This window comes from Hesperophylax consimilis, chromosome 26, assembly GCF_061612785.1.
Source record: "Hesperophylax consimilis isolate HC1 chromosome 26, BYU_Hcon_1.0, whole genome shotgun sequence".
In the NCBI taxonomy this organism is placed as follows: Eukaryota; Metazoa; Arthropoda; class Insecta; order Trichoptera; family Limnephilidae; genus Hesperophylax; species Hesperophylax consimilis.
The window spans coordinates 18,397,831-18,420,777 of NC_142861.1; the positions used below are offsets into that span (position 1 = coordinate 18,397,831).

At 33.5% G+C, this 22,947-nt stretch overlaps 1 protein-coding gene across 2 annotated transcripts in view; it reads left to right on the forward strand.

Annotated features, from left to right (window-relative positions):
* The window catches only part of LOC149411244 (uncharacterized), a 64,020-nt gene that overhangs the window by 19,256 nt on the left and 21,817 nt on the right, over positions 1-22,947 (forward strand). For both annotated transcript variants that reach the window (XM_089647489.1, XM_089647490.1), the window contains exon 3: positions 16,807-17,153. In XM_089647489.1, coding sequence (XP_089503615.1) covers positions 16,807-17,153 — 347 coding nt within the window. The remainder of the gene's footprint in view (positions 1-16,806; positions 17,154-22,947) is intronic.

Below are 22,947 nucleotides of genomic sequence, written 5' to 3' on the forward strand. Positions count from 1 at the left end.
CATGGATTCTTTGCAGGTCGCTCTGTTGCTACTAATCTTATAACTTTTACAAACTTCTTGTCTGCCTACATGGATAAACGTGTGCAAGTTGATACAATCTATACCGACTATAGCAAGGCTTTTGACAAGATCAACCACAACATTCTGCTTAGAAAACTTGCTAATCATGGTATTCATGGAGATCTCCTTCGTTCGTTATCCTCATACGTAACAAACAGGTCCCAGGCTGTGACAGTGGGTGGATTTTCCTCCGTCTGGAAAATCATTACTTCCGGTGTGTCTCGGGTCCATTTTGGGTCCCTTGCTTTTCTCTATCTATATTAATGATATTACGACATGTTTTCACAACGCTCAAATTTTACTATTTGCTGACGATATGAAGATATACCTTCCTATAAGCTCCCCGGACTGTTCTGCGCCTTTACAAGCAGATCTTGATCGACTGACGGATTAATGTCTCAGAAATAAGCTTTTTATCAATATTTCTAAATGTTGCAAAGTCACATTCACACGTAACCGTGTGAAAATACTGCATGATTACACCATTTCTGGATAGATTTTAACAAATAAAGACTATGTGCGTGATCTCGGGGTTTTCTTATACTCTAAACTTACCTTTGATAAAACACGTTGATAACATTGTCACCAAAGCATAAAAAAGTCTAGGTTTTGTACTGAGAACATGCAAATTTTTCAAAAATACTAAGGACGGGTTGTTTCGGAGTATTTGAACAATTCATAAAATTTCAACGTTCATTTCTGGGATCTGTGAAAATCCAATTCAAGTTCTGTTATTATATCATTATAGGCTAGTTGCTTGACAGACCTGAAATAAAAACAGAACTTGAAAAAATCTTTCACAGAACTTGAAAATGAACGTTGAAATTTGATGAATTGTTCAAATACTCCGAAACAACCCGTCCTAAGACTTATCTGACTCTCTACAATTCACATGTTCGTCCTCACCTGGAGTACTGTTCACCGGTTTGGAACCCGCGCTATATTGTTTATGTTAACAGGTTAGAAAGAGTTCAGGAACGATTTCTCAAATTCCCCAATTTTAAATCATTTAACATATACAGCTCTTACGACGAAATCGAGAAACATTTTCGAATCACGATCAGATGCTCTTGTATAAAATTATTGACTCTAAAGTTGACTACCCGCAGTTGCTGAACAAAATAAATCTCCATGCGCCAATTCGATACAGCAGACAAGATACCCTTTTCTACATTGATAGATGCAATACCAATTCCAATCAAAATGAATTTATGCAAAGGACATGTAACTATTATAATAATAAATTTGCAAATATAGACACTCGTGCTGACATATTCACTGCTAGTTACTATCACTACCAGAATTTCATTGTATCACATTCTTACTCATATTTACGACTGTAAAATTGATCGTACCTAATATTTTAGTATTACTTGCGTGGCAACTTTTCCTTATCCCTCTCCTCCCCTTTCCCGTTCCAACCCAAGTCTATTTAAGTATAGTTATAATCACTTTTATTTATTGCTGTTTATGGTAGGCATATTATAGGTTTATCGTTTGTTGAATTTACATTCGTATTATTATTTTTCTTATTTGCTGATTTTACTCTGTTTTTTTTCTATTTTTATTAAATATTCTAGTTTACAGGTTAGTTTTATATTTCTGAATATCTATCTGTGAACATTAATAATTGGTCTGTTTTTTTGCTATCCTCTTATGTATATTGTATTACTAAGACTGTTTATGTTCCTCAAATAAATAAATAAACGTCGCACAGTGGGCTGAAAATCGCCTTTCATAGACATAGAGACTTGAATCTTCAAGGGTCTTTTTTTGCTAGAAATGGATTCTGCTGATCATTACTATGCTATAAAATTTCGTATGAAGCAATTGCGTGTACAAATGATAGAGTTATAATTTGTTTATGACAAATTTGTATGGCACTGACATTAAAATGAGGGAAAAAATCTCTGGAATCATAAGGTTGGCCATTATATCCTTACACACAGATATACTACGATTTATTTGTATTTTTTGACATACTTCGTATTGTGGCGCAACTTGCGCTTTTTTTTAAATCCTCAAAGTTGAAAAAAAAAGTTTCTTATGTTGATGATTTATTTTAATGCTTAAATGCTTTACATATGAGTATGCTTTGTCTAGTTTACAATATTTTATTTACATTGCAAGCCAAAACAATGGCAATGCTTTCTCAGAAGTAGTAGATGTGTTCAACTGCACGGAATATAGCTATAAGAAGGCTATAATAACATACCTCTGTCGTAATTATCAATGTTATTAGGCATAAAACCATTCTATTCATAAGTTATCACAGAACCTAAACAATGCACTTATATCAGATATCAGACAGAAGTGTGTTATCTAATAATTTTATATACTTAATTAAAACTATAATTTTTCCCAAAATTGTTATGAGATGTCTTACTGACAGCCCTGATTTAATAGAGCTAACTCTTAGTTCTCAGCAAATTCAACCAAATTCAATATTGAAGGTAACAATAACCTCAATACTAAACTACTGTATGGATTGAAAATAAAAATGCTAATGTACCTATGTATATCAGATGTTATTTTTGTTTAATTTTCAACATAATTTCTCAGTAATTATTCTGTTTAACATAATACTGTTTCGCTCCTGTGAACCACTGTAAACATAAATCATGTATATTGTAAAAGCCTTTTACGGCGTCTAAATAAATAAATAAAAAGTAAAAGAAAAAATTATCCCACTAATTGGTGTATTTGGTAGAATAGCCCATCTTCTACCAATACAAGTAAAGAGGGGATTATACTTTAGTTTAATTCAATCCCATCTAAATTATCTCATAGAAATATGGGGAAACACAAACATCACATATTTAAACGAAATTCAAATAATACAAAATAAAGTTATAAAAAAACTTTTTAACTATAGACCAGATACCCCCACCAAAAGAGTATACCAAGAAACTAACTTACTTAAAATTAGAAAACTGTACGAATACAACATATGCCTATTAATTCACAAAATCTAAAATGGCCTTGTACCGGACAGCAGGTCGATGTACCTACATAATTATTAAAATAATTAAGGAAATGAATATTTACTGTTATCATGCATTTAACGACGCCGAATCCCTTTTGAAACTTATCACCGGACACGTATCATGTGTCAAATGGGATTTAACCGTAGTAATTAAAATTTGGTTATTTTTCTTGGTTCCTTAATGCTCTCATGCATCCTGTTTAGAGATAGGAATAATTGCTGTACATTATCATGTGTTGAATTTGAACTCAATAAATATGAAAACAACTGGCACAATCAGTCAGTTGTCCGACGACATTCGCAAGTTGTGTTTCTTTAAAAATCCTTACCTAAGGTAAAGGTACCCCCGAGAGGAAACCGGCATTTACAGTCGATGTTACTGGCATAGGTGTCCAGTACAGGAGTACAGGCCTCATACACACAAATACTTCATTTATGAAAACATCACAAGTACATGACCACCACACAAGACAACATAATAAATTATACACAAATTCAGCAAAGACAGAGTGTGGTAAAAGAAACAGGCCATGAGGGTGTACACATATATTATAATCTCCTTCCTGATAGCCTGACAACCGTAAATAGAATAATTATATTTAAGAAAAAACTGTTTGCCCTCAAGATCAATGAGCAAAACCAAAATGTTACTTAGGTAGTAAACCATAATTATTAATATATATACACGGTGTCCGGAAACTCGTAGTACAAGCGGGAAACTGGAGAATCTACACCACATGGGGAACCCAAAAAAACATAAAGTTTTTTGATTTGAGCATTTTCACAAAAAAAAAAAAAAAACAAAAAAAAATATTTTTCGGCTATTTTAGGGTTAAAGTTTTTTCTGGTGTTTAGGGTTGAACAACAGATGTTTTAACTCTGCAGAGCAGAAATATTTTATGATTACACCGGGTTAAATGAAGGGTGATTTCAAAATAATGCTTCAAATCCATAGACATATGAATATTAGTAGACCTGCCCTAAGTGATTAAAAGCGTATTATCCCCACTCCCCATACCGGTTCCATTGAGCCGGCTGGGCTCGCGTACGGCCTCAAGTGATATTTGAAAACGTGACGTCATCATTCTTGTGCGAACTATGGTCCAGGCATCATCGGTTCATTTTACGAAATAACACGGCAAAATGTTTACTTGTACTATGAAAACTGGTAAAAATAGATGCGAAAAAAGAGAATAAACCCAATTGTCGTATTACATTCCATATATAAGCATTATTTTATTTTATTTTAAGCATATTCACATCGTATAATATGAATCAGTTGTTACTATCACATCGAGAAACGTCTGGACGCGAAACACAAAGCTGGTTGGTTGCTGGGAAGTAAATTATGAACATTTATAAAAGTGTCTTAACTAAATACTCTGAACTAACTATGACTCTGAATATAGAAGCTGCCTTACTTTGCCGAATTTGGACTTCGCAAATTTGTTCATAACGTGGCGAGTAATTTGCGCTCCCATGTAAAAATGTCTATTCATTCAAAGCAGATTTTACTTTTAAGAAGTAAATGGTGATATTATAATGCGAGATGCCTATTTACTGTCAGATTGATTTATTGACGAATCACAGTCATCTTCACTCCCTTCGTTCTTCAACAGTTGATTTTACCCCTCGCCTTTATCTTCTCGTCTATTAATTCCTATGTCTGTGTTCAAATCCGAGTTTCTTCATTTGTTTTACTTTCAAATAGTTTTAATTAGTTGGGTACTTTGATCTTCAGTAATAATTTATAAGAATTTGATTAAAAAAAAAAAAAAAAAAAAATCAACTTCAAACTCGATTTACTCGATAACGAAAGCTCAAATAAAAAAAAAATATACTACAAAATCGACTCCAAATGTGATGTAGATTCACCAGTTTCCCGCTTGTACTACGAGTTTCCGGACACCCTGTATATATTATTTTTGTTTTAATCAATGTACACTTACGTTAACAAAGCGAAATATGTATTTCTTTTAACTTAATAAATAACTAAAAAAATCCTTAGGATATATACAATATAGACCTTCGCGGACTTTTCTGTAGGCTTTTTGAAGATGTACAATTCCCTAGTACATTATTTTGATGTATCTCGTAAGTTTTAGCCAGCGTTAGCAATATAAGCGCCGGAAAATGTATTTTGTACGACTTGATTACAAAACCACGACTTTCCTCTACTTTCTGTAAATATAATGAGCATGTATTATATACATAACTTTCCGGAAGAATTTCTCTAAATGATAGTGAAACCTCTATCGAAATCCGTTGCACTCTTTACAAGAACTAAGCGCACAAACAGACAGACGCGGTTTTATACTATTTAGAGATGTCGTACATTACATTATCGTCTGCTTTTCCATGTTCTAACGCAGTGTTCCGCAAACTTTTTGTGTTTAAGGTACACCTATCAAATCAAGAAATTTTAGAGGTACACCAAAGAAAAAAGTAATGTTTATTTAATATTTATTTATTACTAAAATCAATATACCTACCTGAAAAGTGTTTACTGAGAAATGTGAGCCTGTTTAACTGAGCACAGGCGATCGAAATTTGGAGCAATCGTTAATAAGGCTGCTCTCATCTCTTCATTGATCGTCCTCAGACGTTCTCCTTTTTCGATTTAATTGTAGTGAGAGTTGAAGATCCTGATTCGCATAAGTAGGTTGTGGCAAATGGTAATAGATTTTAACAGCATGCTTTGAAAGCAGTGGATACCTACTCATTTTTTTATATGCAGCCAAAGATGTGCTAGCTCTACTTTGGAAAACTTTAGTTTTAATGTCCGTTCAGTTTTTAACTCTGTGAATTCTTCCTGCTCGTTTATCGGCAAGTGTCCAAGGGAAATGTTATCCGAGAGTGGATTTCGTAATAGGTTGTAGGTCACACTTAGGAAAATTACAGTTAATTTTTTCTGCTAATAGCTCCAAGTGTTTCACTATCAAAGCCTGCACTTTGTTTCTGAATCGGCAGCCATTACATTTGTAAACAATTCATTATTACCATTGACTGCGTGGCTGATTCATAATACCAACATATAAGATTTCCTGCCTTGCATTTTTCTGTTGAGCTCATTTAAATTTGTGAATATGTCCGCCAGATATGCAAGTTTTACTACCCATTCTTATTTTTTAAACACAGAAGCAAAATCTGAACCCCGGGCCTCTAAAAACGTCTGGGACTCATTTTTTAGCTCGTAAATCCGAAATAGCACTTTTCCGCGAGAAAGCCATCGTACTTCTGTATGAAACAGAAGTGACTGATATTATCTCTCATCTACTCCAATTTGCTTTCTTATTTTCTTCACAATACCTTGAATTTTTTCCGCGGCACACCAACTGATGACCACGGTACACTAGTGTGCCGTGGCACACGCTTTGCGGAACACTGTTCTAACGGGTTCGCTCGTGTGACATTTTCACGGCAATTAGCATGCATATTGACGCCGAACTTAACACATGTCGAGTCATTATCATCAAACTGCGACCGGTTAAATTATCGCTTTCCTCATACTACCTCGAATATAAATATGTATTTGGATCAATGTTTTATTTTCACAAACTATGAATATCGTTAAAAATGTATGGAAGATTTAAAGTTAACAATTCTTATGGTCATACTAAAGATGTGTAATTTTAATGTTTTCATTAATAAATTGTTGATTTTTAAAAAAGATATAAAACCGCATATTCCTGAACGTTTCAAATTAGGCTATTACGCTACTGGCTGCTAAGGCAGCTGTCACCGCTACCCGGTAATGCTCCTGTAAACGTTGACCGATGTGACGTCACAAACGCCACCCGCCAAAAATATAATATATAATCGCTGTAGAAAATTTATTTGTCAACATGAAATTAAAGTAATTACTCGTGCCATTATTATCGTAAGATTATTTGACACTAAAAAAGCAGTGAAAACCCCTATTTCGCAATATTTTTAATTTATTATTGTTGGTGTTTTTAGTTAAATTGCTTCAAATACTATATTATGGCTTTTGTATATTTTTCTTCTTTTAAATAGAGTTTAGTAATGTTTTGTTCATGTTAAAAACAAAACAATGCGTTCGACAGGTTTTCTGAATTTTTTGGGCAAATGGTCTTTTTTTAAATTCTAAACACGTTTAATTTGTAGAACTCCATTTTAATTTTTATTTTATCTGTTCAACAATATTATTATTAAATTTACAAAAAAAAGTTTATTCGTAAACAAGTTCTGCTGCGTACTTATTATTACGCATGACAGCTGTTTCGCCCCCTGAAGGCGTTATCAAAAGAAGCCACTTACATACGGTATATTTATATTATTTCCATATAGATACTAATTAAAACAAATAGATTTCATTTTTATTTCCTATACCATTATTGATTTCAGAGTATACCGGAAAATATTATTGGTTATTAATTACCCTTTAAAGTTTCCTCGCATTTATTTTATTGTTTAAACATGCTGTACCCCGCCACGCGTTGCTGTGACTCAGTCTGTATGTGCAGATAGAGAAATAATAGCGCATTTTGCATTTAAAAAGGATGTTTTTACCTGTCACAGATGACATCTAAATGATATAGGTATATAAAAACACACGCATATTCGAATGCAGCGTTGTTTAAAATTTTCAAAGCAATCGATGAAGAACTCTCGGAAATTTAAGATTTTTAACTTACGAACATTTACCACGGGTTGTTTCGGAGAATTTGAACAATTCGTCAAATTCCACAGTTTTTTTCATGGACTGTGAAAGTTCTATTATTAATTCAGTTATGTGAAGCAACTAGCCCATGTTTAAATAATAACAGAACTTCAATATGACTTTCACAGAACTTGGAAATGGACGGGTTGTTTCGGAGAATTTGAAAAATTCATCAAATTTCAACGTTTCTTTTCGGGTTCTGTAAAAGTCCTATTCGAGTTATGTTATTATATCATTATAGGCTAGTTGCTTGACAGAACAGAAATAATAACAGAACTTGAAAAAATCTTTCACAGAACTTGAAAATTAACTTTGAAATTTGACGAATTGTTCAAATTCTCTGAAACAGCTCGTCCTTACATTTTATTTATATGTATAGATTTGAATATAGTTGGTGTACATTATGAATACTCAAAATATGCTTCAGATAAATTGGAGGTTTTCTTATCATTTCGTTTGAGAATACAAATAAAAAATAAATTACTCAATAAAACATATAAATGTAAACTACCAAAAAAAATTTTTTTTTTCAATAGAAATGTATGAACGCGTATAGGAACAACTTTTAAAAAATACAGTATTATAGCTAAGATTATCTGTGACAGTTTCACTTGATTAACTTTTTTGCTATCTTATAAAATTATTTACAAAATAAATAAAAATCAGTTTAGTGCTTGGAATCGAACGTTTCTAGACTCCGTTTGTCAAGCGATTTTAATGCCTATTACCTACGATCTACGATATAAAGTATACCAAGAATATACACATTTTTGGCTTGTAGCTTCCTCTTATGGATAATTAGAATTTGTATTAATTTTCATCTGCTCTAAAAGGTTGATCTTACGGCCTTTATTTTGTAGGTGTTACGGAATTGTTTATTATTATCATTGAGTGAGTGTTTTTTTTTATCTGAGTGATGATTAGCAAATTGTGACATTATGAATTATCGCAGCTACCAGTGCTTGTGAAATACAGGCTCGCCGCTTTACAAAAATAAAATTGCAGTTCGTTTCCTCATTTCTTCCGGGACCTCCATCTCAGCCAGCTACGCGCACGAAACTAGGATGTGAGTTGCTAGCAAATGTAGTATGCATGCCAGCTACTCGCCAAAATTGGCATGTGTCTCTCCGACTGCTTTAAATTACCAATTTCTACTTCTCTTGCTCTTCTAATAATAATAGTTTTCGTGAAAAAAATTCCTTAAGGGCGCTGTACAAATATATGTCTACAATCTTTTTTTTATTATATTTTTTTTTTATTTCTTGCTAGAACAATCCTGATGAGTTCCAAAACTCATTGTAGGACGAGAGGAACTTACAATACCATAGATGAGAGTTGATAGGTACAATTTTACATTGGTATTTTGATATCAAAATTATAAGTTTCACATGCGAAACAGTACAAAAATAGAAAAAGGGAGGTTCGGTAGAACAAACAAGAAGGAACAAAAAATGAAGCAGACAGGGATATACACATAAGCACAGAGCCGATGTAGGAATTTACAAGAAGGTACCTACTTACCCACTCATACATTGGTAAAAATAGATTATGCTCCATTACAAATACAGGGGGATAGGAAATGAGAGATAAAGAAACAAGACAAAATACAACACGACAAGAATTACGTATTTTCGTTTTCATATGTTTAAAAAATATATTTTTTTAAAGCCTTACTTAGAATTTTTTGTGTATGCTGGCTGTTTTTATAGATATTTGGCTATTTAAATAAAATTAATTTTTAAATTCACCTTTCATTTCTCCATAATTTTAAATGATGGCCAAGAACACCCTTGAAGGGTGAAAGCCATAAATAATGGGAAAAAAGTGTAGGGACGACAACAATAGTGATAGTACGTCGTATTCTACCACGCTGCTTACTGGCGTATAGTAGCAGCGGAACTTGGCACAAAATTATTTGCAATCTTATTGCACGCGGCCTGCCGATACGTGATGTAGCGGTTTAAGTGCTATCAGAACCCGCCGATCAATCACAGGGCGTTTGAGTGCCTCACGGTTTTATTCGTTTTAAATATAGATATATTAATTCCACGCGTATCAGCGTGATCTATAGGTACGAATATATGTTCTTTAAGTCATTCTATTTTTCACTCAAGTTCCTTATTGTGAAAGTAAAATGTTTAAATAATCAAATTATGGAGCTGCATACTTAGTTCAAGGAGAGATGATTACATTTCGGCCTGCTTATTGATCGCGTTTAGGCTCATTTGACCTGTCGATCATCATCGTCTCTTACATACTCTTCTATTATTCTGACTCTTGACATGGCCCGACTCGAGTATCTGATTCCATTGATCTTGCCATGTCTTCCTCGGGCGTCCCCGACTTCTGCTACCATTCGCATTTGCATCATATATCCTCATTACACTCCTATCTTCGCTCATTCGCTCTACATGCCCAAACCTATCTAAGCGTCCCTTTCTTAATCTTACTCATTACGCTTACATCCGCCTTGCACTCTTTGCGGATCTCCACATTCCTCACACGATCATACACGGTTTTACTCTCATACGCCTCAGGGATCTCATTTCAACAGTATTCAATCTACTTTCATCCTTTCTTTGCCAGTTCCATGCCTCACTTCCATACATCAAGGTAGGTACCAGCACTCCGTTTTGGACTGCTAACTTCACTTCTTTGGATATTTTTTTTGTTAGCGCCAACTGCGTTCAGTCCTCCATTAACGGAATTACCTGCAATTGCCCTTCTTTCAATATCTCTGTCAGCCTTCCCATCTCTCTAGAACATACTTCCTAAATACACAAATTCATCCACCTGCTCCAAGTATTCCTCATTCACAACTATATTGCACACTGTTTACGTACTCTCTCTTTCAAACACCATTACTTTAGACTTACTTACATTCTCATTCTTCATGCATACTACGATATTAGTACCTCGCACTTAATAGAATCGAAATTAAACTTCACACGGACAGACGGTAAAAAAACCTCCAATTTAAAATTTTGTTACTGTCCACTGGGAAAACGGTCATTACAAAATATCATATGCGTTGCATTATTGAAATAATTTGACAACCGGTAAATACATTTATTGGTCAAGGTCGAAGTGGTTTATTTATGTTCAAGTCCCTAGCATGAAAGCCAACATAGAAACTTTAAATGTCTATACTCAACAATATTGGTGATTAGTCGACTGTCACGATACATTTGAAAGATATCGACTAATATATAATGAATATTCAAATGATGTCGAAATTTTTAACATGACAAATTCGATTTTTAAAACACACCTACACTATTCTTGTCAAAATATTATTTCTGATGCTTTTAGATTATTTAAAAAAAATGTTAACTATAATTGTATGAAACCTTAAGCCTTAGTTACGCTATATTATACGCGCATAATTTGGGCGTGGCATATACGTATTATATGATGGGGTAACACGCTATGCTATAATCTTACTCAGGAAAGGGGGTCAGATCAATTGGGGAACTGCCGCCGATTATAATTTCTCTGTCAGGATCTGTCACTTTGACAGATGACAGCCGCGTAATTAAGGCGCTCTGTAAATTGTTCTGACCCCTTCTCCTGCCGTAGGTAGGAGAGGGGGTCGCATAATTTTCAAATGTAGCCTGGCTAGCAGATCACAGCGGATATCGTCGCCATGCCCACACTTATGGCACATAATATTTTTAGGTATAGCTAGCAATATGGAGTTATATAAAAGGCTTTAAACTTAAAGTCTAATCTGTCACCCCCTTTATAGCTATACAATAATAGACGTAATAATAATATTTGGATGATTTGTATAGCGCCGTTTTGTTCAAAATATATAATACATTTCTACAATGATCTGTGTTATTACTAACTATATATGGAGATAATATACAGTACGATACTTACCTGGTAAGTCACTTGAGATTAACACTTAATTATCATTAACTAATTGTTTAGTAGCGAAATTTAGATACAGAATTTAAAACATAATTGGAAAATTTGGATATAATTAGACTTTCTCTAAGGAATGGTATCTTTAACTTAAGGGTATGACAGAATTAAGCTGCTGCCACACGCAAAGCTCACATCAAAAGTTAATGTACAGCGCATCATCTTTTCTACCGACACACGACGCTATCAAATATTTCTTCCTATGGTAGAAGAGGGGGTCAGTTGAATTCGAGAGCGGCCGAGGAACATAATTTCATCTGTCAAAGTGACAACTTTACTTACTGACAGCTTGAGCACGTTTTCGAAATGGATGATACTTGTCGCCTATTGCTGGATCTGTTGGACAGCTCATCCTCAGATGATGATGCCGCCAACTATATAATTATAAATGCTATTTATAAACTTTTTAGATTTTAAACAATCTGCGCGTAAATAGCGCATTTTCACATAACCTGACATAACCTCTCCGTCGAATCAGGAAATTCGCAGTTCGCACGCCGATCGACGAAAGCGACATATAATAAATTATTGTAAAATAAGCTCAACTTTCGTCCAAGCCGTCCAACTTTTATCAAAAAACCGAATGATATTACCATATAAACATACTGAGATTAAAAATATGATTAATTTTGAAAGGGCGAAAATTTTTTTACTTCATGTTCAAATATTGATTATATTTATATTTTAAATATATGTTAAGTATGTTTGCCAAATAAAGTTTTTTTTTATGTTTCTAAATTTACTAGCACACATGACGATATGAGCTAACATAATAAATAAGAAATGCATTATTAGGCTGCTTATGTCATGGCTGTCAAAGGGAACACGGAACTTAGTTGGTAGCTCCGTAATTAAAATGACCCCCTCTCCTTTTTACGGCGGAGAGGGGGACGCATAACTTTTCAAATATCGCGTCGGGAGCGGTTACGTAAAATAAATTCGGTTAGCGAAGTTCAGAACCACACTTATAGCGCGTTATCTTTTTACGTGTGTCGGGTCTGTATGGGATTGTATGGCGAGCGCTATTGTGCTTTATATTATCTGTTGATGTGAGCTTTGCGTGTGGCAGCAGCTTAAAAAAGTAAGTTTTTAGTTTAGACCTGAATCCTGTTGGACTTGTTGTGGATCTTAGTTTCCTTAGGAAGTTTATTCCAAGCCTTCGGCCCAGATGCTCCGAAAGCGCAATCACCAAACTTAGTATTTGACTTGCGCTTAGGTTCCATCAGTCTGCCTACAGCTGATGATGTTGCTGATCTAAGAGTTGACTGCCTCAGACCAGTGTTTTCCGGGATGCATAGTTCAGAGATGTAGGGTGGGGCCATTTCATTGATGGATACACCATCCAGCACAATTTGTACTGGATTATTTTAGGGCACTTGAGCCAGTGAAGGTTACGAAGGTGTTCTGAAATGTGCAAATATTTAGAAACCCCGGTTATGAGCCGTGCTGCTGCATTAAATATCTGATTATATATATGACGATATTTTGGAAGGCTGGCATAAACGCCATTGCACTAATCGAGACGTAAGACTACGTAAGAGTTGATAAGTAGTTTTGTTGCTTCTACAGGAATGTTTATTCGGACAGACTTGATTTGTCTTAGGTGAAAAAAACCGATGCTTTTTTTATTTTAAAATTTAAACCTGCTTAACTGCACTGCAGTTTGTCAGCAGCTTACAGTCCTATTTATTTGACTTTTAAACGAAAAGTCCGAATCTAAATTGACACCGTGAAATGTTGACGTTTTTTGTGGCCTCCCCGAGAAACTCAGTCTTAGATGGATTCAGTTTCAGCTTGTTTGAAGACATCCAACGAGTTATTGCTTCTAGACATTCAATTATTCGGTAACCATTATGGTATGTAAACACTCCACGGTCATATAATATAGTTAGTAAAATAAATAAACTGTACACATTCCTAAGATGCCATCAGTGGCGAAACTATACCATCGGGGGCCCGTGGCAAATTTATTGCATGGGCCCCCCCCAGTAAAAATCATAGAAGCTTTGTATTTGATTTTTATGAATAACTTAGAAGTTACCCAACAGTATTACTAATATTGTGTGCACTTTTATTTTCTAAAGCATAGATATTACATATGTAGGTATAATGAAAAAAAATGTAGTCTTTATTAGATATTTATGAATAAAATTCTTTTTTCCGAGCTTTCTGTTCAGCAAAAGTAACAATAACGTCATCAAAGTTTAAAGATCGGGCTATTGAATTTTCAATAGACAGAATAGTCAAGTTACGTAGCCTGTCTTGTCCCATTGACTTTCTTAAATAAGTTTTTATTAATTTTAGTTCCGAAAAAACCTTTCGGTACTAGCTATAGTCACAGGAATTGTAACTAATAACATGTCATTAACGCAGTACATAGTTCAGGAAAGCTGCGCGACATAAAATGATTCTTTATTATTAATAAATCAGCAAGTTTTCTAATACACGAAGCCTTTTCTATTTCGTCTCTGAAGGTGGACCCAAAACTGAAAATTTCCTTGGCAAATGATTCAGATATGTCTTTTTTTATATACATATATCAACAAATTCTAGACATTTTTTTAACAGATCAGTGTCATTTAAATTTTGCAAAGTGGCAGGTTGCAAAACACTGAAATTGGAAACAATTTCATTCATTGGAAGGAAACGCGATTTCAGTTGTTTAATAATGATGTCCAATACTCGATAAAATATGTTCACTTTAAACAACCTTTTCGGATCTTGGAGACTCATCTTCGCAAAGTTCGTCAAAATGGCGTTTCACCTTCCTCTGACGGGTTTTAGAAAATGCAGGGTTGATGGACCACTTTTTTGCTACACTACTTGCTTCCTTTTTTAAATTTTCAAATTCATTCGATACCTTTCCAATTCTTGCAGACAAATTTTCAAACGTTTTAAGGCATTTGAAAGATCGATGACTTTGGACTGAAGTGCTTTAGAGGCTGCATCGATAGTTTGTAGAGTTTTGCAATGGAAAACCAATAACATAATAGAACTGTAGTTCTCGATCTTCTTCTTGATTAGTAAAGCTTCATTTCTTTCATCCGATTTGCAATTTAACAGAATTGTTTTCGTTAGCGCTTTTTGGACTTCAACAAACTGAAATTTTAAAGCAAAAATAGCATCATAACGTCTTAACCATCTAGTAGGGTTCAATGTTTTTAATGTTACCGAAGTTGAAGACTCCCCTTCTTTATCAGATATAAAAAATGCCCAAAAAAATTGAGGCGAGAAAAATCCAGCAACCAATGGATGCGTTCTAAAATTGAACGTCATCCTTTTTTAAAATCTTAATAATTTATTTGAATTTGTACCTATATGGCCTTTAGTTGTGTCTAACTTTAGTTGATTTTATGTACTTTCATAAAATTTATAATTTTCACTACATTTTGTCAAAAATATTAGGTTACTTCTGTCTTCTGAGCTCGCGGCCCCGCGGCATTTTGCCACCCCTGCCACCCTATAGTTTCGCCACTGGATGCCTCACTAGTTAATTCACTTATTTATTAAAAAAAATAGTTTCATACAAAAAAATCATAAGCCGCTCATCTCCCTAGGGCATTCCTTTGTCGAGATATGCAGCTTTACAATAAAATTTTAGAAATAAAAATAATAGTATAAACTTAATATCATACGAAATATATAAACCTACACAATTATTACAAAAAAACCATTAACTGTAAACTAAATAAGTATTAATACTGACCATGAATAATTTAAAAAAAATTAAAAATTAGTAAATGAAAATAGATAAATTCTAGCAGGTATTCCATAAATAATAAGTATATGTATAATAGTAAGTTTTTTTTTATATTAACTCCACACAGGAGGCCCTGAAGAAAGTATTTTCCCTCAGGGCCTATGTCATCTTTGGGGATGCTGTGTGGAGGGTTTTTTTTGTGGAGAGGAAGGAGTGAATATGGGTCTTGAAGAGTCCCATGTTGAAGGAGGGAGGAAACACAGAGGCCGGCAGTTCGTTACACAGCCGAGCTGTTGAACTTAAGAACGAATCGTAGAAGCGACCCGTTCTCATGTGACAAATGTCAACCGTGTACAAATGTTGGGCGCGCGTTTGGCGTGTATCCCGACTACGCACCGGTGCCGAAGGGATCAATGACGCTAGTTCCTCAGAGCATCTTCCATTGTAATACCGATTGAACAAGGACAGCATACCTACCTGACGCCTGTGCTCTAAAGATTGCAGTCCGTTTGTTAAGATTGGGGAATCTATCAAACGGACCGCCCGTTTCTGCACAGAGTCGAGTGTTTTTTTCAGGTATTTTGGGGCTCCGGACCAGAAATGGCTGCCAAATTCGGGAGCACTAGCGATTTGTACAGGGTCAGCAATTGTGTACTATTAAAGTATCCATAATATGTTAAATTATACATAATATGTAAATGAAATCCTCAGCACGGGAGATCCCAGTGAGGATATCATTATATCTATTTGTTACAAAAAAAAATATAATAAAACACTATTATTATTATTATTATCTGCGGGCCCTGTACTGTACGCCCAGCTTCTGAGAGAGATAAACAAACATATATTATTATTTTTATAGATAGATTGATAGATTAACTAATTACAATTCCCGGTTAGTGGAGAATTATTCTCTAGTCTAACTGGGTAGTTAGTCAATTTACTATTTTATTTTTATAATTATTAATTTTTTTTTAATGTTCTCCCATAATAAGCAATTGCTTGTGTGTATGGGATGAGGTATTATCTGTTTAGTTTGTCTGTACATTCCGTTTCTATTTTAATGTTTCAGTAAAATTTATTTTTACAAATATGAAATCATTGTGTTTATATGTAGGTACTTTATTCGCATTTTTTCAATTTTATGGTACCTACCTGCCTGAAGAAAGTTTGAAATAAAGAATTTTCATTGCCATAGTGACGTTTCTTTGGACAATTTGTATAATTCTTTATTTTAAATAAAATAAATGACTTATAATTGTAGGTCTAGGTATTAAAGTACCTACTTATAAATATTATGATTTCAGGGAAAATTATTAGATTTGATTTATTAAATAAGAGTAAAACAGAACTACTAGTATTAGCTCAACACTACAATTCCCTAAAAAATAGTGTAGTTTTTTTTTTTTTAATTTCCAAAATCAAAGAAACTTTTTTTCATTTCAGGTCTAAAATGCCACTACCAGACGGTCACCGGCAACCCGCAAAACGACTACGAGGTGACGTACGGCCCAAAGATCACCGCCGTATTTCCCCTGAAGATACAGGCGCCGGTCATCAGGGTGGACTGCTCCGTCCAGCACGTGTCCATATACACCATGGTGCACAGCCAGATACTGCCGTTGCAGCCTGAGAGAGTCAAAGTCAATAATCAGATACCGTCGACTCGGCCTAGCGTCCTGATTTTCACCATCGACTCCATGTCCAGAGGAAACTTTATAAGAAGCCTGCCGAAGCTATATGACTATTTGACAAACACCCTGAATTTCACAGTTTTTAAAGGACTTAATAAGGTACTTATACACATAATTAGAATAATAGGCATTTACGTTTGCCACACGTTTTTATTTCATAATACAAATAAAAACAACTGAAAATATAAATAATAATGGAATTCCACAGGGGATTGTCATTGGACCAATTTTGTTTATAATTTACATCAATCAAATGTTTAAACTATCACTTCTTGGTAAACTCATATCTTTTGCTGACGCTGCAATAATTATCGAAAAAAAGACATGGATCAAGATTACTAATGCAGCTAATCAAGATATGAATGTTATCAAAAAATGGTTTGATAACAATCTATTATCACCCAACACAGACATAATCAATCATTAAAAAATCATATGAATGACATTACATGTAATACGGACTGCTCATATTCATCAATCTAATGTTAAATATCTAGGAATTTTTATTTTTTTATTAAATAATTAATCAATTTACAGAGTATAATCATTTATGTTAACTAAAATAATTTGTAAAATTAGTTCTCACCGCTTTTGATTTTTTTAAATGTTTCTCTTCTATAGAAGCAGGCGCTTGTGTTTAAAAGAGTGTTGAGCATCAAGATGAACAATATTTAGTGTTTTTTAATTAATTATGATAGATAAACAAACTAAAATTTATATTAATTTTGAATTTTTTTATAATATTCATTACCTTATATATATTTTTATTTATTTATTAATAAATGAATTACATTACATAATATAAAACAGTTTTTAATTACATAATATAATATGATATAATATAAGTATTTGATGTACCCCCATAAATAAGCAAGGCTTGTGTGTATGCAAGGAAGCTCTTGACTGTCCAACTAGGATGGTTTCCCGTTTTAGGAAAGTCAAATTATAAGGTTTCAAATTATCCTAGAGGAATACTGGATTTAAGAATAGAGAAAATAAGTATGTGAAAGCGAAGATACAATAAAGAAGATAGTTTCATCATTTCTGTTGTTGTTTAGGCTGTTGAAGTATATTTTCCCTAGTAGTTGTGCAAAAGTGGTGTTACATTTTTGTGCTGGAAATATATGTTTTTGACAAGTACGACTTTCAGTTAAAAAGCTGTGATTTTGTTTTTCTTTTATTATTTGAATTATTATGTTTTTCAGGCAAGATCATTAAATTTAATACTTTAAATTCTTCATAGATAAATAATGTTAAATGGAAAAACTATATCAACCTCACAGTGGAAAGAAGAAGAAAACTTATCTATGTCTTCTATAACATATGTAACATATTAAATAAGAAAATTATCATGCATCAATACAGTCCCTATTGCAGTATGGCATTATTGGGTGGGGCGGGACTTTTACAGCTACCTTACAGCCCAATAATTATTAAATTATGCTTAAGAAACCATACGACTTTCCAACTATAGAGATATTTCGGGAATTTAATGTTACAAGTATCATAGAATTGTATAAAACAAACGCCGTTTATTTTTTTTTTTATTACAAGATAATACATTACAAAATGATAACAAAGTAATAATGTATTATTTCCAATGAGTTTATAAAACTCATTTCGGGAAAGACAACATTAGAAAGGACAAGGCAAATAAATAAAATACATTAAAATAAATACATTAAAATAAATAAACGCAGGTGTTATTATGGAGTACCAGAGAAAGATTGTGTTAGTCATTAATGAAACTGCTAAGGAAATATCTTTTAAGAGCTTTTGTCAATGTTTTTTTGTTAGTTGACGGAAGCTTTAAATTACTAGGTAATGTTATATTACAAACAGTGTGCAATGTATTGTAAGGAGTTAATTCCAAATTTGGTCGTGTAAGTAGATGATGATAAATGTATTTGATTTTGTGATCGTGTTTTGTGCTGGTGTATGTCAGAATTAAAGACTGGCTTAGGACGGGTTGTTTCGGAGAATTTGAACAATTCATCAAATTTCAACGTTCATTTCCGGGTTCTGTGAAAGTCCTATTCAAGTTCTGTTATTATATCATCATAGGCTAGGTGCTTGACAAAACTGAAATTAAAACAGAACTTTAAAAAATCGTTCACAGAACTTGAAAATTAACATTGAAATTTGATGAATTGTTCAAATTCTCCGAAACAACCCGTCCTTAGTGTTGGTGTGTGAGGAGTGTTGAATTATTTGTAGAATGGCAGTTGTGATGTTATACTTTGGCAGGACTGTAAAAGGAAGTATTTGTGTCTGTGAGTATATATCTTTGACATGTGTATCCCATGGCAGATTATATATATTACGTATGGCTCTATTTTGAATTACTTGTATTTCGGAACTTTTTTTTTGGTAATGGTTCCCCAGATACTAACTAGATAACTCAGGTGGGAGTGGATCATTGCATAATATGTTGCACGCAGTAAAGATGTGGGGAGCACACCTTGGAGTCGATAAAGTACACCGGTTATCGGGGAAATTTTGGATTTTACATTCTCAACATGGGAGTTCCACGAGAGGTTAGAGTCTATGAGTAACCCCAAATATTTCGTTACTTGAACATGTTGTAGCTTTTCATTTCCAAGAATGATATTCATACCCATGTTATCTTTTTTTTCGAAAGTAAGGTAATGGGTTGTTTTAACATTGAGGCTTAAATTGTTTAATCGAAGCCTTTTAGCCAGCTTTGCGAGATCTTTATTCATTAAAGCTTCAAGTTCCTTCAGATTTTTACAATGGTAGTAAATCACAGTATCATCAGCGTAAAGTTGAAGTTTTCCCGAGATGCCACATTTAGTTATATCATTGATGTATAGTAAGAAAAGTAGAGGTCCAAGAATCGAGCCCTGTGGCACTCCACATGTGATTTTTCCAACGTCGCTTAGGTTCCCTCCGTTATCGACAAGGCAAAATCTATCAGCTAGGTAACTTCGGAGCAAATTTAAAGATTTCCCGACTATTCCCAAATGTTCCATTTTTTGTAGAAGTATTTCATGATCTACCATATCAAAGGCTTTTTTCAGATCTATAAATATAGCTGCCACATATTCGCCCTGGTCTATGTACTGCTGAATGTTAGAAATGAAATCGAAGGTGGCACATTGGGTATTGGAGTTTTTCCGAAAGCCATATTGCTGTGGTGTTAGGATATCGTTGCTAGAGATGTATTTTATCAGTCTATCTTTGATAATTGACTCGAACACCTTTGAAAATACCGATAAAATCGATATTGGACGATAGTTAGAAATACACTTCTTGCAGTCTTCTTTAAAAATTGGTATAATTTTTGCTAGCTTTAACTGGTTTGGAAATATTCCCGAGCCTATGGAGAAGTTGATAAGTTGGGTTAGGTGCCCCGCTAGTTCTTCTTTACAGGTTTTAAGAATGCACGGTGTTACTCCATCGATTCCTGCCGCTGCATTCGACCTAAGTTTCGAGATGACCTTTATTACCTCATCCTTATTCGTCCTAGTCATATATAAGGATTGTCGTGCCTTTGGTTGTACATATATTGTATTACAGTCATCCGGGAATGATGGAATGGCAGCTGCCAATTTTTCTCCAACTGACAGGAAAAACTCATTAAAAGCCAACGCTATTTCACGGGGTTGCCTAATTTCACAATTATTTACGATGAGAGATTCAATTGTGTTGGTGGGTTTATGTACACGATTAGACAGAATTGAGTTAATGGTTTTCCAAGTTTTTCTTGGGTTAGTTAGGCTTTGTTGAAAGCTATTGATGTAATATTTGTTTTTCAGACTTCTCCTATAATTAGTTATCATGTTTCTTAGTTTATTTTTACGTATTGCAAGAGTAATATTACCTGGGTCTTGTTTCCACTGCTTGTGAAGCTGGTTTCGTTCCTTGATTAGAAAATTAAGTTTAGAATCAAACCAAGGTGTATTTAGATGTTGCCGCCTTCCTGTTTTTACATTGGGTGTAGTTTTACCTGCTTCTAATGCATTTTTGACATAATCATTAAAATCTTTGTAACCGTCTTCAGGTTTAGTTGAGTTGATAGCAAATTTGTTAGTCGCAATATAAGATTTTACCGCCATACTGTTGATGATAGGTTTAGTAAAGCGTGGTTTAGTTCTATTATTAAACCATTTTTTTTAATTATTCTTAAAGTCAACAATTAGTATATTGTGGTCACTAAGCGGGTCATCTATATTCGATATGGTTGTTAAAATGTTTTGTCTGTTTGATATAACGTGATCTATAATAGTGCTGCTTGTATCAGTGACTCTCGTGGAATATGATTTATTTTGTATTGAGAAATTGTATGTTAATAAGGTGTTGATAAAATTTAAAGAAGAAGGTGTGTTTATTAAATTTATAAAGAATATTTCATCAATAAAATTCACCCCTTAGATAGCATAAGCAATAGATACGAAACAAAGGGCCTAATAGCCATCCCAATGCTTAGAACGACCACGCCTCAGCACCACTACTTGTATTTAGGTGTGAAATGGTACAATATATTGTTGTCCAAAAACAAAATTAAGATAACCGAAACTTTGAAATATGAACACTTCAAAAAGCAAATTAACTCCATGAAATTGAAAAGTGATATGTTGTACCCAATATACGTACACTTGATCTATACCATCTAGCATTTTTTTTTTAACTTTGGCTATTGTTATAATACTTATTCTCTATTATTTAATTTTTTTTTAATGTTAAACTAATGTTTATAAGACAAGCTTTTATGCAAAATAAAAACAAAAATAAAGTTGGTTGTTTTCAGTTGAAAAAAATATGATAAGCAGTAATTATTGATTGAAGTACTAGTACATATTTAATTATTTGGCGGGTTGCAAATAAGCCGACGTGACTTAGTGGTCCAGAGCGTCTGACCGGACATTAGAAGGCGCGTGTTCAATTCCCGTCGGTAGCATTTATTTTTACTCGGGAGATATTTCCAATTTGTATTGATAATACAGGCGACTAATTATTGCTTATAATAATTTATTATGCCAATTCTCTAAAATTGTGTTTATTTGAATTTGGTTTGTAGTTAATTTGTATGTTGAATTACGTTTGTAGTTATTAAATAAGACTTTGAATATTGTTCACACATTGCCTTTTAAGCATTATTTTCTTTTTGTATATACTTACTCCTCCCATAAACACGAGCTCCTGGAACTCAACTTACGGAGTAGTAAAAAAATTAGGAAAAGAAATATATTATTTTGCATACTGTCATAATTTGAAATCATGTGTTATTTTGTAATAAATTAAATTAAATAATACAAAGTGAATACACTAGAGATTAGATAAAATGATTTATTGTAATTTTATAGGAGAAGTGTTATTGATTTATTGCTTAATTTTATTTTATGACTACGTTATAATATATACATAAACATATTTTTATAAATAATATTTAAACGCATTATCTGATAATACGGTACAATTTGCAAAAAACAAGTAAGTTATTACAAAAAAACAATATCAAATAAAGCATACATAAAGCACTGTTGGTCATAAAACACGGGAAAGGCCCAAAAAACATTCCCCCCGCCTTTTTGAATGGAGAGCTTCTGAAAACAGTAGAAACCACAAAATATCTAGTACATGTCATCATAGAACATTGCAAAATTAGATTATTTGAAGACCTACAAAATATAGCGAAATGGCTGAAATTAAACAAATTAAAACTAAATGTAAACAAAACAAAATATATTCAAATAGGCAACAAAAAGCATAACGCAGAGTTATAATTGATAATGAATAATGAAAAAATTGAAAAAGTAAATGAAATTAAGTACCTGAGTGTAATACTCGATTCAAAACTCACTTTCACAGCAAACTTTGAATATGTGCTAAAGAAGGTATCAAAAAAAGTCAATTTTCTTAGAAGATTAAG